This window comes from Scyliorhinus torazame, chromosome 22 (genome assembly GCF_047496885.1).
Source record: "Scyliorhinus torazame isolate Kashiwa2021f chromosome 22, sScyTor2.1, whole genome shotgun sequence".
NCBI classification, from domain to species: domain Eukaryota; kingdom Metazoa; phylum Chordata; class Chondrichthyes; order Carcharhiniformes; family Scyliorhinidae; genus Scyliorhinus; species Scyliorhinus torazame.
Genome location: NC_092728.1, coordinates 105,800,533 through 105,815,410, shown reverse-complemented (window position 1 = coordinate 105,815,410; position 14,878 = coordinate 105,800,533). Strand labels below are relative to the sequence as shown.

General features: G+C 50.5%; 1 protein-coding gene across 1 annotated transcript in view; it reads left to right on the top strand.

Moving 5' to 3' along the window:
* Positions 1–14,037, top strand: part of LOC140399324 (bile salt-activated lipase-like) — a 50,322-nt gene extending 36,285 nt beyond the window's left edge. Inside the window, exons 10-11 of the mRNA XM_072488848.1 lie at positions 9,583–9,780; positions 13,799–14,037. Of these exons, the coding sequence (XP_072344949.1) occupies positions 9,583–9,780; positions 13,799–13,964 (364 nt within the window). The 3' untranslated portion in view covers positions 13,965–14,037. The remainder of the gene's footprint in view (positions 1–9,582; positions 9,781–13,798) is intronic.
* The last annotated feature ends 841 nt before the right edge of the window (positions 14,038–14,878 follow it).

Sequence of the window (14,878 nt, the reverse complement as noted above, 5' to 3'; positions counted from 1 at the left end):
TAGCTTGTCCAAGTCCTTCTGCAGCCCCTTTGCTTCCTCAATACAACCTGTCCCTCTACAGATCTGTGTATCATCTGCAAACTTAGCAACAGTGCCTTCAGTACCTTCTTCCAGATCATTAATGTATATTGTAAAAAGTTGTGGTCCCAGCACAGACCCCTGAGACACACCACTAGTCATCAGCTGCCATCGTGAAAAAGACCCCTTTATCCCCACTCTTTGCCTTCTGCTAGTCAGCCAATCCTCTATCCATGCCAGGATCTTACCCTGAACACCATGGGCTCTTAACTTATTTAACAGTCTCCTCTGCGCCACCTTGTCAAAGGCCTTCTGGAAATCTAAATAAATCACATCCACTGGTTCTCCTTTGTCTAACTTCCTTGTTACCTCCTCAAAGAACTCTAACAGATCTGTTAGACACGACCTCCCTTTGACAAAGCCATGCTGACTCAGTCCTATTTTACCATGCACTTCCAAGTGCTTCGCGATCTCATCTTTAATAACAGACTCGAAAATCTTACCAATGACCGAAGTCAGGCTAACCGGCCTATAATTTCCCGTCTTCTGTTTCCCTCCCTTCTTAAACAGTAGTGTTACATTAGCCTCTGGGACCCTTCCTGCCTCCAGTGTTTCCTGAAAGATCATCACTAATGCCTGCACAATTTTCTCAGCTATCTCTTTTAGGACCCTGGGGTGTAGTCCATCCGGTCCAGGTGACTTATCCACCTTCAGACCTTTCAGCTTCCCCAGAACCTTCTCCTTAGTAATGGTTACTGCACTCACCTCTGCCCCCTGGTTCTCCTGGAGCTCTGCCATCCCACTGGTGTCTTCCACCGTGAAGACTGATGCAAAGTAACTATTCAGTTCGTCTGCCATTTCTTTGTTTCCTATTATTACTTCTCCAGCCACATTTTCCAGTGGTCCAATGTCTATTTTTGCCTCTCTCTTACCTTTTATATATTGAAAAAATCTCTTCCTATCTTCCTTTATGTTACTAACTAGCTTGCATTCGTACTTCATCTTCTCCCCCCTTATTGCTTTTTTAGTTGTCCTCTGTTCGCTTTTAAAGGCTTCCCAATCCTCTGGTTTCCCACTAATCCTCGCCATTTTGTATGCTTTTTCTTTAGCCTTTATGCTGTCCTTGACATCCCTCGTCAGCCATGGATGCCGTGTCCTCCCCTTAGCATGTTTCCACCTCCTTAGGATGAATTTCTGTTGTGCCTCCCGAATAACCCCAAAAAACCTCTGCCATTGCTGTTCCACTGTCTTCCCTGCTAGGCTCCTTCTCCGATCAACTCTGGCCAGCTCCTCCCTCATGTCTTTGTAGTTCCCCTTATTTAATTGTAATCCCGTTACATCTGATTGCAGCTGCTCCCTCTCAAACTCCAGGGTAAAATCTATCATATTGTGGTCACTGCTCCCTAAGGGTTCCTTCACCTTAAGTTCCCTAATCAAGTCTGCCTCATTACACATCACCAAATCCAGAATTGCCTGTTCCCCAGTAGGCTCTGTCACAAGCTGCTCCAAAAAAACATCTCTTAGACATTCCACAAATTCCATTTCTTGGGATCCACTACCAACCTGATTTTCCCAGTCCACCTGTATATTGAAGTCCCCCATGATTATTGTAATATTGGCTTTTTTTTTAACATGCCTTTTCTATCTCCTGATTTATTTGAAAGCCATTCTTTCAAGTTTCTTTTAAAAAGGTTATTTTCTACTTTTTTCTCATCTGGGTCTCCCTGTACGGTTCAGTTGAATGGACAGCAGGGACTCTTCCCTTTATAAAAGCGAAATACTCTGGATGCTGCAAGAAACAACAGAAAACCCTGGAAAACCTCAGCAGCATCGGTGGAGAGAGAGTTTACGTGGAGTCCAATATGACTGCCTCAGAACTGTTATTATTGCTTTTCTTCCAATTTTTCAGCAGTGCTGCTCTCACACAAACACAGCCTGGGACTGTCCCTCTCTGTCTCCTTGATCTTTACCCTCATCATCTGGAGGTTTCTGGCTGGAAAAGTCCCCATAGCCGGCAGTAGGAAGTAGGGGAAGGGAATGGTGAGGCCCTATTGCAGCTGTTCATCCTGTTTGGGGGGAGCTTGGTAAGTACATGAGGAAGAACAAAATTAAAGGACGGATTGAGATGAAATACGTTAGGAGAATCTGCAGCACGGTAGCATTGTGGATAGCACAATTGCTTCACGGCGCCAGGGTCCCAGGTTCGATTCCCGGCTTGGGTCACTGTCTGTGCGGAGTCTGCACGTTCTCCCCGTGTCTGCGTGGGTTTCCTCCGGGTGCTCCGGTTTCCTCCCACAGTCCAAAGATGTGCAGGTTAGGTGGATTGGCCATGCTAAATTGCCCTTAGTGTCCAAAATTACCCTTAGTGTTGGGTGGGGTTACTGGGTTATGGGGATAGGGTGGGAGTGTGGGTTTGGGTAGGGTGCTCTTTCCAAGAGCCGATGCAGACTCGATGGGCCGAATGGCCTCCTTCTGTACTGTGAATTCTATGATGATTCATGTATCGTAGAATCCCTACAGTGCAGAAGGAGGCCATTCGGCCCATCGGGTCTGCACCGGCCCTTGCTCCGATAGACCACCCTACCGAGGCCCAATCCCCCGCTCCTATCCCTGTAACCCCACCTAACTAGTTTTTGGTCAATATTAGCATGGCCAATTCACCTGGTGCACATAGACACCAGTCTAGGGCAGCTGTTTCTATATAAACCCCATAAAACATTATTCTGAAACCTGTGCACGTTTTGAACTGAGATTTTCGTTTGTTATGGACCAGGGTTTAGAGAACTCCAAAGTATATCATGGAGTTCACCTGACCTACAACTGTTGATTTATTTTGGTTATGATGAACACACGGGCCTACTCTTCAGGAGTTATTCAACAGAGGCCTTAAGCACTTTTAATCAAAAAAAAGTTTATTCTACAAATTTAGTTAACATTTTTATAAACACACACAGTAAACAATTTTTATCAACTACAAACATAAATACCCCACACAGCTACAGTACTCTATGTATAACCCTTAATAAATTCCCCCTTTAGCTGTTCCAATTTAATAACAAGATCCCATAAACCAGTAAATCCTTTTCTTTTAAAAAAAATGTTTATTCAAATTTTCCAACAACATTTTTAACAAACCCGCCCCCCCCCCAATAACAAAAAGAAACACAAACACAACAGTCAAAAATTATACAAAGCTTATACATTGGGTTTCCCCATATACAGTAACCCCCCCCCCCCCCATATGACATTCAAAGGTACCCATAGGGAAGCCCCCCCCCGACCCCCCCCGAACAACCCCCCCCCCCCCCTCCCCTTGGGTTGCTGCTGCTGCTGACCTCCTCCTAACGCTCCACGAGATAGTCTAGGAACGGTTGCCACCGCCTGAAGAACCTCTGCACAGACCCTCGTAAGGCAAACTTTATCCTCTCCAGCTTAATGAACCCTGCCATGTCATTTATCCAGGCTTCCACACTGGGGGGCTTCGTGTCCTTCCATAATAGCAAGATCCTCCGCCGGGCTACCAGGGACGCAAAGGCCAGGATACCGGCCTCTTTTGCCTCCTGCACTCCCGGCTCGTCCGATACCCCAAATAATGCCAACCCCCAACTCGGCTTGACCTGGACTTTCACCACCTTGGACATAGTCCTCGCGAAACCCCACCAAAACCCATCCAGTGCCGGGCACGACAAGAACATGTGGACGTGATTCGCCGGGCTTCCCGAGCACCTCCCACATCTGTCCTCCACCCCAAAGAACCTACTCAACCTCACCCCTGCCATATGCGCTCTGTGAATAACCTTGAATTGTATTAGGCTGAGCCTGGCGCAAGAGGAGGAAGAATTAACCCTACTCAGGGCATCAGCCCACAGACCCTCATCTATCTCCTCCCGCCACTTGCCCTTTAACTCCTCTACCGAGGCCTCCTCCTCTTCTTTCAGCTCCTGGTAGATCGCCGAAACCCTGCCTTCTCCAACCCATACACCCGAAATCACCCTGTCCTGAGTCCCCTGTGCCGGGAGCAGTGGGAATTCCCTCACCTGCCGCCTCACAAACGCCCTCACTTGCATGTACCAAAAAGCATTCCCCGGGAGTAACCCAAACTTCTCCTCCAGCGCCCCTAGGCTCACAATCGTCCCATCTATAAACAGGTCCCCCATTCTTCTAATCCCTGCCCGATGCCAACTCCGAAACCCCCCATCCATCCCTCCCGGGACGAACCGATGGTTCTTCCGAATCGGGGACCAACCCGAGGCTCCCACCTCGCCCTTGTGTCGTCTCCCACTGCCCCCAGATCTTCAACGTCGCCGCCACCACCAGACACGTGGTGTACCTTGTCGGCGAGAGAGGCAGTGGTGCCGTCACCATCGCCCTCAGGCTCGTGCCCACACAGGACGGCATCTCTAGCCTCTTCCACGCCGCCCCCTCTCCCTCCATTACCCACTTATGGATCATCGCCACATTGGCTGCCCAATAATAGCCACAAATTCGGCAGAGCCAGCCCTCCCTGTCCCTGCTCCGCTCCAAAAACACCCTCTTCACCCTCACCGGTCTTATTTGCCCACACAAATCCCATGATGCTCCTGCCTACCCGTTTGAAAAAGGTCTTGGGAATCATAATGGGAAGGCACTGGAACACAAAGAGAAACCTCGGGAGGACCATCATTTTAACCGACTGCACCCTACCCGCTAGTGAGAGTGGCAGCATATCCCATCTTTTAAAATCCTCCATCTGCTCCACCAACCGCGTCAAATTGAGTTTGTGCAGGGCCCCCAACTCCCAGCCACCTGCATCCCTAAGTACCGAAAGCTCCTTTCCGCCCTCTTCAACGGTAGGTCGTCTATCCCCTTTCCCTGGTCCCCTGGATGCACCACAAAGAGCTCACTTTTCCCTACATTGAACTTATACCCCGAGAAGTCCCCAAACTCCCTTAGGATCCGCACGACCTCCGCCATCCCCTCCACTGGATCTGCCACATACAGCAACAGGTCGTCCGCATATAGCGACACCCGATGTTCCTCTCCCCCTCGGACCAGTCCCCTCCATTTCCTGGACTCCCTTAGTGCCATGGCCAGAGGCGCAATTGCCAATGCAAACAACAAGGGGGACAGGGGGCACCCCTGCCTCGTCCCTCGGTACAGCCGAAAGTACTCCGACCTCCGCCGATTCGTAGCCACAATCGCCACCGGGGTTCTATATAGCAACCTGACCCAGCTGATAAACCCCTCCCCGAACCCAAACCTCCGCAACACTTCCCAAAGATACTCCCACTCCACCCGGTCGAAGGCCTTCTCCGCGTCCATAGCTGCCACTACCTCCGCTTCTCCCTCCACCGAGGGCATCATAATCACATTGAGGAGCCTCTGCACATTGATGTTTAGCTGCCTGCCCTTCACAAATCCCGTCTGGTCCTCATGAATCACCCCTGGGACACAGTCCTCAATTCTCGTAGCCAGCACTTTTGCCAGCAACGTAGCATCCACATTGAGGAGCAAGATCGGTCTATACGACCCACATTGCAGTGGGTCCTTGTCCCGCTTCAGGATCAGAGAGATCAGCGCCCCGGACATTGTCGGGGGCAAGGCCCCCCCCCCCCTCCCTTGCCTTATTGAAAGTCCTCACTAGCAACGGGCCTAGCAGGTCCACGTATTTCCTGTAAAACTCGACCGGGAATCCACCTGGCCCCGGGGCCTTCCCCACCTGCATGCTCCCCAATCCTTTAACCAGCTCCTCCAGCCCAATTGGTGCCCCTAAACCAGCCACCTCCTGCTCCTCCACCCTCGGGAACCTCAGCTGATCCAGGAATTGTCGCATCTCCTCCTCCCCCACTGGGGGCTCAGACCTGTACAGATCCCCATAGAAGTCCCTAAATACCTTGTTTATTCTCACCGCACTCCGCACCTTATTCCCCCCTCTATCCTTAACTCCACCAATCTCCCTCGCTGCCTCCCTCTTACGAAGCTGGTGTGCCAGCATCCGACTCGCCTTCTCCCCATACTCGTACATCGTCCCCTGCGCTTTCCTCCACTGTGCCTCTGCTTTCCCCGTGGTCAACAGGTCGAACTCCGTCTGGAGGTTCCGCCGCTCCCTGAGTAGTCCCTCCTCGGGGGCCTCTGCATACCTCCTGTCTACCCTTAGAATTTCCCCACCAACCTCCCCTCCCTCTTCTCCCTGTGGGCCCTAATGGAGATTAGCTCTCCCCTGACCACCGCCTTCAACGCCTCCCAGACTACCCCCACCTGCACCTCCTCGTTGTCATTGGCCTCCAGATATCTTTCAATGCACCCCCGCACCCGCCCGGCCACCTCCTCATCCGCCAATAATCCCACATCTAGACGCCACAGCGGGCGCTGGTCCCTCTCCTCTCCTAACTCCAGCTCCACCCAGTGCGGGGCGTGGTCTGAGATGGCTATGGCCGAGTACTCCGTTCCCTCCACTTTCGGGATTAGTGCCCTACTCAAAATAAAGAAATCTATCCGGGAGTAGGCTCTATGGATATGAGAAAAGAATGAAAATTCCCTGGCCAGGGGCCTGACAAACCTCCATGGATCCACTCCCCCCATCTGGTCCATAAACCCACTGAGCACCTTGGCCGCAGCCGACCTCTTACCCGTCCTGGACCTAGAACGGTCCAGTGCTGGGTCCAGCACCGTGTTGAAATCCCCCCCCCATTATCAAGCTTCCTACCTCCAGGTCCGGAATCCGACCCAGCATGCGTTTCATAATTCCGGCATCATCCCAATTCGGGGCATATACGTTCACCAGTACCACCCGCACCCCCTGCAACCTACCGCTCACCATCACATATCGACCTCCATTATCCACTACAATATTCAGTGCCTCGAACGACACCCGCTTCCCCCCCCAGTATTGCAAACCCTCTGTTCTTCGCATCCAGCCCTGAATGAAAGACCTGCCCTACCCATCCCTTTCTCAGCCTAACCTGATCTGCCACCTTCAGATGTGTCTCCTGGAGCATAACCACGTCTGCCTTCAGTCCCTTTAAGTGCGCGAACACCCGGGCCCTCTTGACCGGCCCGTTCAGGCCCCTCACATTCCAAGTTATCAGCCGGATTGGGGGGCTGCTCACCCCCCCCCCCTCCCCCCCCCCCCCCACCCTCCCTGCCGACTAGCCATCTCCTTTTCTAGGCCAGCCACGTGCCCGCACCCTCCAGTCCGCCAGACGGCGGACCCCCGCCCCGACCACCTCTCCTACTTCGAGCTTCCCTTTGGCCAATGCAGCAGCAACCCTATACCCCCCCTCTTCCCCCCCCTCCCCTCCCCCCGCTAGATCCACATCTAGCCCTTTTGCTCCCTCCATAACACTCCCGTAAGTCAGCTGACTCCTGCTGACCCCGGCCTCTCCCGCCATTCCATCGACACCCCCCCCCAGTGTGAGAATCGCCCCTCCCCCTCCCTGGCAGTCAGTGTGCGCTCCTCTCCAGCACCGCCCAAGCCCCCCCGGCCCCCACCCCCGTCCTTCCCTAACGCGGGAAAAAGCCCGCGCTTTCCTGAGCCGGCCCCGCCCCCTCTGGCGCAGCTCCTTTTGCGGCCTTACCCCAATTCCCCATCCCCGGGCCTCCACTCCCCCTCTTCCTTCGTGGGGGATCTGCCCCTCCAACACCGACGCCCACACTCTCCCAGTCTCCCCATCAAATCCCTTCACCCATCCCCATCCAGCACCCAACCAAAGGAACATTCCCTAAACGTGATACAGTAAACACCCCCCCACAACAAACCCTCAATTTGAGTCCAACTTTTCAGTCCGTATAAAGCTCCATGCCTCATCAGGTGTTTCGAAATAGTGGAGCCGATCCTGGAACGTGACCCTTCCAATGGAGCACCGCCTTAGCCCGGTTAAAACCAGCCCTCTTCTTAGCCACCTCTGCACTCCAGTCCTGGTAAATCCGGATCTCCGTGTTCTCCCACCTGCTGCTCCGCTCTTTTTTGGCCCATCTCAGGACACACTCTCTGTCCATAAAGCGGTGGAACCTCACCACTACAGCCCTTGGTGGCTCGTTGGCTTTGGGTCTCCTTGCCAGGACCCGATGAGCCCCATCCAGCTCCAGGGGCCTCGGGAAAGCTCCCGCGCCCATCAGCGAATTGAGCATCGTGCTCACATATGCCCCGGCATCGGGCCCCTCCACTCCTTCAGGGAGACCCAGAATCCGAAGATTCTTCTTCCTCGACCTATTCTCCAGGTCCTCAAATCTTTCTGCCCACCTCTTGTGCAGCGCCTCGTGTGCCTCCGCCTTCACCGCCAGGCCCAAGATCTCGTCCTCGTTCTCCGAGGCTTTTTGCCGCACCTCCCGGATCGCCGTCCCTTGGGCCTTCTGGGTCTCCACTAGCTTCTCAATCGCCGCCTTCATTGGCGCCAGCATTTCGGTTTTCAGCTCCTCAAAGCAGCGTCTAAGAAACCCCTGCTGCTCCTGCGACCACTGCGCCCACGCTGCTTGGTCTCCACCCGCCGCCATCTTGTTTTTCCTCCCTTGCACTTTTTGCTGCCCCAAGATCACTTTTTTAACCGCTCCACTCCTGGTCCAATCCATATAATGTCGGGGGGACCTTGCTGTCACCTTCCCACACTGGAAGCCATTGAACAATTGCCGTTGGGGCCCCTCTGAAGAGCCCAAAAGTCAGTTCCCGGCGGGAGCTGCCAAACGTGCGACCTACCTAGGCATAGCCGCAACCGGAAGTCCAGTAAATCCTTCTCAAAGGTGTGGCCCAGCGCTCAGCACTGAAGACCTGGTGTGCACTCTAAAGCCGACTTGTGACAATAATGTATTTTCTTTTATTCCCTTTTCTTCTCATGTACTTAATGATCTGTTGAGCTGCTCGCAGAAAAATACTTTTCACTGTACCTCGGTACACGTGACAATAAACAAATCCAATCCAATAAGCAATTATTATTATTATTATTATTGTTTCCTTTTCAAAACAGCGGGTTTCAATTCCTTCCGGAAAGCAATTATTTATTTTCAAGTTATCAAGTAATCTGGAAACAGTTTTTAAACTTGTGATATACAAACGAGTTCAAACTCAAAAACGAAAGTAAAAACCCAGGCTCCACCCACACAATGACATCACTGAAGCCAAGCGCGAATCATAGAATTTACAGTGCAGAAGGAGGCCATTCGGCCCATCGAGTCTGCACCGGTTCCTGGAAAGAGCACCCTACCCAAGTCCACACCCCCACCCAATCCCCGTAACCCAGTAACCCCACCTAACATTTTTTGGTCACTAAGGGTAATTTAGCATGGCCAATCCACCTAACCTGCACATCTTTGGACTGTGGGAGGAAACCGGAGCACCCGGAGGAAACCCACGCAGACACGGGGATAACGTGCAGACTCTGCACAGACAGTGACCCAAGCCGGGAATCGAACCTGGACCCTGGAGCTGTGCAGCAACTGTGCTACCCACTGTGCTACCGTGCCCTCTAAAGTTAAGACAAAAACATTTCTTAAAGGGACACTCCCATGGCACCTTGCGTATTTTTGAACTGTGCTTACATTTTCTCACCCTGTCACCTCTTCTCCTCCCTTTCCACACTCCTTTCTTCACAGGGGAGCCAAGACATTCAGCTACTTGTTTTCCTATCCCTCCCGCGCTCCTATATATCCCAGATGGATGGGAGCTGATCACGCGGATGACCTCCAGTACGTCTTTGGCAAACCGTTTGCTACTCCACTTGGATACCGACCAAGGGACAGGGATGTTTCAAGATATATAATCGCATACTGGACCAACTTTGCTCAAACTGGGTAAGGAAATAAAATAACAAAAGATTTGTATTTCTGCAGCATCTTTAGGATGCTCGCAAACACTTTAGGGCCAATAAAATACTTTAGTTATGTGGTAAATGCAGCATCTAATTTGTGCACAGCCAGTTTAATAACCAGATAAATCTATTTTTGTGGTATTGGTCCAGGACACCGGGGATCTCCCCTACACTTTGTCAAAATAGTGCCACGGGATCCTTCATATCCACTTGAGAGAGCAGATGAAACTCAGTTTAATGTTTCATGCTAAAGACAGTGCAACACTCTCAATACTGCCCCGGGTGTGTGCAACCTGGACTGTTACGCTCAGTCTCCAGAATCTTAGGATCCCTTCAGTGCTGAAGGAGGCCATTCTGCCCATCGAGTCTGCACCAACCCCCTGAAAGAGCTCCCTACCTAGGGCCACGCCCTCATCCTATCCTCGTAACCCCACCTAACCTTTTGGACACTAAGGGGCAATTTAGCATGGCCAGTCCACTGAACCTGCACCTCTTTGGACTGTGGGAGGAAACCGGAGCACCCGGAGGAAACCCACGCAGACCCAGGAGAAAGTACAAACTCCACACAGGCAGTGACCCAAGGCTGGCATTGAACCCGGGTCCTGGCGCTGAGAAGCAGCAGTGTTACTGAGCCCATAAGTTGAGGACACTGGGGAAGAGTGACAGCCACAGTTCAAAGGCAATTAGGGACGGGGAACGAATGCTGGCCTTGCCAGTGACATTCACATCCCCATGAAAACATTACAAAGTGTTCTTTCGTTCTTAGTTCTCGTTTTGCAGGTCTCATTTGCTACATGCACCATTCCATTTAGCACAGGGCTAAGTCGCTGGCTTTGAAAGCAGACCATGGTAGGCTAGCAGCAAGGGTTCAATTCCCGTACCAGCCTCCCCGAACAGGCGCTGGAATGTGGTGACTAGGGGCTTTTCACAGTAACTTCATTTGAAGCCTACTTGTGACAATAAGTGATTTTCATTTCATTTTCATTCCTGGAAGTGAGGATAACCCCCAGGCTTCCACTCACTGACCATTAGGCAGGGCCGGTCCAATAACTTCTTCGTTTGGGTCTCGGCTTGTCCGAATTAGTTGCACTTTTGAGTTAGAAGGTTGTGGGTTGAAGGCCCAGACACACATGTCTGTGCCGTTCTGAAGGAGTGCTGCACTGTTGGAGTTGCTTTACTCCAGGATGCAACATTTAATATCACCTAACAGGACATTCCACTGGCCATTGCCCTATCTTCCGCCACAAACAGTAGTTGTGGTATCTTGCTGTTCACAGAATGGCCACTGCACTTATTTGCCTATGTAAAGTGACTTTCACTTTAGTAATGGAGAGGGATAGGTACGTGCAACAGGGCAAGGTTTACAATTGGGGGAAGGGTAAATACGATGTTGTCAGACAAGAATTGAAGTGCATAAGTTGGGAACATAGGCTGGCAGGGAAGGACACAAATGAAATGTGTAACTTGTTCAAGGAACAGGTGCTACGTGTCCTTGATATGTATGTCCCTGTCAGGCAGGGAAGAGATGGTCGAGTGAGGGAACCATGGTTGACAAGAGAGGTTGAATGTCTTGTTAAGAGGAAAAAGGTGACTTATGTAAGGCTGAGGAAACAAGGTTCAGACAGGGCATTGGAGGGATACAAGATAGCCAGGAGGGAACTGAAGAAAGGGATTAGGAGAGCTAAGAGAGGGCATGAACAATCTTTGGCGGGTAGGATCAAGGAAAACCCCAAGGCCTTTTACACATATGTGAGAAATATGAGAATGACTAGAGCGAGGGTAGGTCCGATCAAGGACAGTAGCGGGAGATTGTGTATTGAGTCTGAAGAGATAGGAGAGGTCTTGAACGAGTACTTTTCTTCTGTATTTACAAATGAGAGGGGCGATATTGTTGGAGAGGACAGTGTGAAACAGATTGGTAAGCTCGAGGAAATACTTGTTAGGAAGGAAGATGTGTTGGGCATTTTGAAAAACTTGAGGATAGACAAGTCCCCCGGGCCTGACGGGATATATCCAAGGATTCTATGGGAAGCAAGAGATGAAATTGCAGAGCCGTTGGCAATGATCTTTTCGTCCTCACTGTCAACAGGGGTGGTACCAGGGGATTGGAGAGTGGCGAATGTCGTGCCCCTGTTCAAAAAAGGGACTAGGGATAACCCTGGGAATTACAGGCCAGTTAGTCTTACTTCGGTGGTAGGCAAAGTAATGGAAAGGGTACTGAAGGATAGGATTTCTGAGCATCTGGAAAGACACTGCTTGATTAGGGATAGTCAGCACGGATTTGTGAGGGGTAGGTCTTGCCTTACAAATCTTATTGAATTCTTTGAGGAGGTGACCAAGCATGTGGATGAAGGTAAAGCAGTGGATGTAGTGTACATGGATTTTAGTAAGGCATTTGATAAAGTTCCCCATGGTAGGCTTATGCAGAAAGTAAGGAGGCATGGGATAGTGGGAAATTTGGCCAGTTGGATAACGAACTGGCTAACCGATAGAAGTCAGAGAGTGGTGGTGGATGGCAAATATTCAGCCTGGATCCCAGTTACCAGTGGCGTACCGCAGGGATCAGTTCTGGGTCCTCTGCTGTTTGTGATTTTCATTAATGACTTGGATGAGGGAGTTGAAGGGTGGGTCAGTAAATTTGCAGATGATACGAAGATTGGTGGAGTTGTGGATAGTAAGGAGGGCTGTTGTCGGCTGCAAAGATACATAGATAGGATGCAGAGCTGGGCTGAGAAGTGGCAGATGGAGTTTAACCCTGAAAAGTGTGAGGTTGTCCATTTTGGAAGGACAAATATGAATGCGGAATACAGGGTTAACGGTAGAGTTCTTGGCAATGTGGAGGAGCAGAGAGATCTTGGGGTCTATGTTCATACATCTTTGAAAGTTGCCACTCAAGTGGATAGAGCTGTGAAGAAGGCCTATGGTGTGCTCGCGTTCATTAACAGAGGGATTGAATTTAAGAGCCGTGAGGTGATGATGCAGCTGTACAAAACTTTGGTAAGGCCACATTTGGAGTACTGTGTACAGTTCTGGTCGCCTCATTTTAGGAAGGATGTGGAAGCTTTGGAAAAGGTGCAAAGAAGATTTACCAGGATGTTGCCTGGAATGGAGAGTAGGTCTTACGAGGAAAGGTTGAGGGTGCTAGGCCTTTTCTCATTAGAACGGAGAAGGATGAGGGGCGACTTGATAGAGGTTTATAAGGTGATCAGGGGAATAGATAGAGTAGACAGTCAGAGACTTTTTCCCCGGGTGGAACAAACCATTACAAGGGGACATAAATTTAAGGTGAAAGGTGGAAGATATAGGAGGGATATCAGAGGTAGGTTCTTTACCCAGAGAGTAGTGGGGGCATGGAATGCACTGCCTGTGGAAGTAGTTGAGTCGGAAACATTAGGGACCTTCAAGCAGCTATTGGATAGGTACATGGATTACGGTTAAATGATATAGTGTAGATTTATTTGTTCTCAAGGGCAGCACGGTAGCATTGTGGATAGCACAATTGCTTCACAGCTCCAGGGTCCCAGGTTCGATTCCGGCTTGGGTCACTGACTGTGCGGAGTCTGCACGTCCTCCCCGTGTCTGCGTGGGTTTCCTCCGGGTGCTCCGGTTTCCTCCCACAATCCAAAGATGTGCAGGTTAGGTGAATTGGCCAATGATAAATTGCCCTTAATGTCCAAATTGCCCTTGGTGTTGGGTGAAGGTGTTGAGTTTGGGTAGGGTGCTCTTTCCAAGAGCCGGTGCAGACTCAAAGGGCCGAATGGCCTCCTGCACTGTAAATTCAATGATAATCTATGATTAATCTAGGACAAAGGTTCGGCACAACATCGTGGGCCGAAGGGCCTGTTCTGTGCTGTATTTTCTATGTTCTATGTTCTATGTAATGTACAAAGCATTATTTGAAGTGCACTGGGGTGTTTCTGAGATGATGAAAGGCACCGTATAAACACGAGTGGCTCAGAGTGAATTTAACCATCAGTGACCGAGTCTGTTTTGTCTTTCAGTGATCCTAGTAGGGGTGAATCTAAAGTGCCCACCCCATGGATCCCTTACACAACGATGTACACCCAGTATCTGGAAATCAACAAGGACATTGGCATGAACTCTGTCAAGCAAAGGCTTCGCTACGACATTGTTAACTTCTGGAACCAGACATTTACTGCTCTATAAATGACACCTTAACCCTCCATAGATAGATATAATCAGTGTGCAACTCTGAAATAAATCTCCAATTGAAAAAAAATAGGCTTGTTCTCGTAGATTTTTATTCATTCATGAGATGTGGATATCACTGAGAGAGATTTCGAGTATAGAAGCAGGGATGTGTTGCAGCAATTGTACAGGGCCTTGGTGAGGCCACACCTGGAGTATTGTGGGCAGTTTTGGTCTCCTTCTCTGAGGAAGGATGTTCTTGCTCTCGAGGGAGTGCAGCGAAGGTTTACCAGACTGATTCCAGGGATGGCGGGACTGTCATATGAGGAGATTGTCTAGGTTAGGATTGTTCTCGCTGGAGTTCAGAAGAATGAGGGGGGGATCTCAGAGATTTATAAAATTCTAACAGGACTGGACAGGGTAGATGCAGGGAAGATGTTACCAATGATGGACGTGTCCAGAACCAGGGGTCACAGTCTGAGGATTCAAGGTAAACCATTTCGGACAGAGATAAGGAGACATTTCTTCACCCAAAGAGTGGTGAGCCTGCGGAATTCATTGCCACAGGAAGTAGTTGATGCTAAAACTTTGAATATATTCAAGAGGGGGTTAGATATAGCACTTGGGGAGAATGGGATCAAAGGCTCTGGGGAGAAAGCAGGATTAGGCTATTGAACTGGATGATCAGCCATGATCATGATGAATGGCGGAGCCGGCTCAAAGGGCCAAAAGGCCTCCTCCTATCTTCTACGTATCTATGTATCACCAGGTTGGCCAGCACGGTGGCGCAGTGGGTTAGCTGTGTTGCCTCACGGCGCCGAGGTCCCAGGTTCAACCATGGCTCTGGGTCACTGTCCGTGTGGGGTTTGCACATTCTCCGTGTTTCTGTGAGTTTTGCCCCCACGACCCAAAAACGTGCGGGCTAGGTGGAT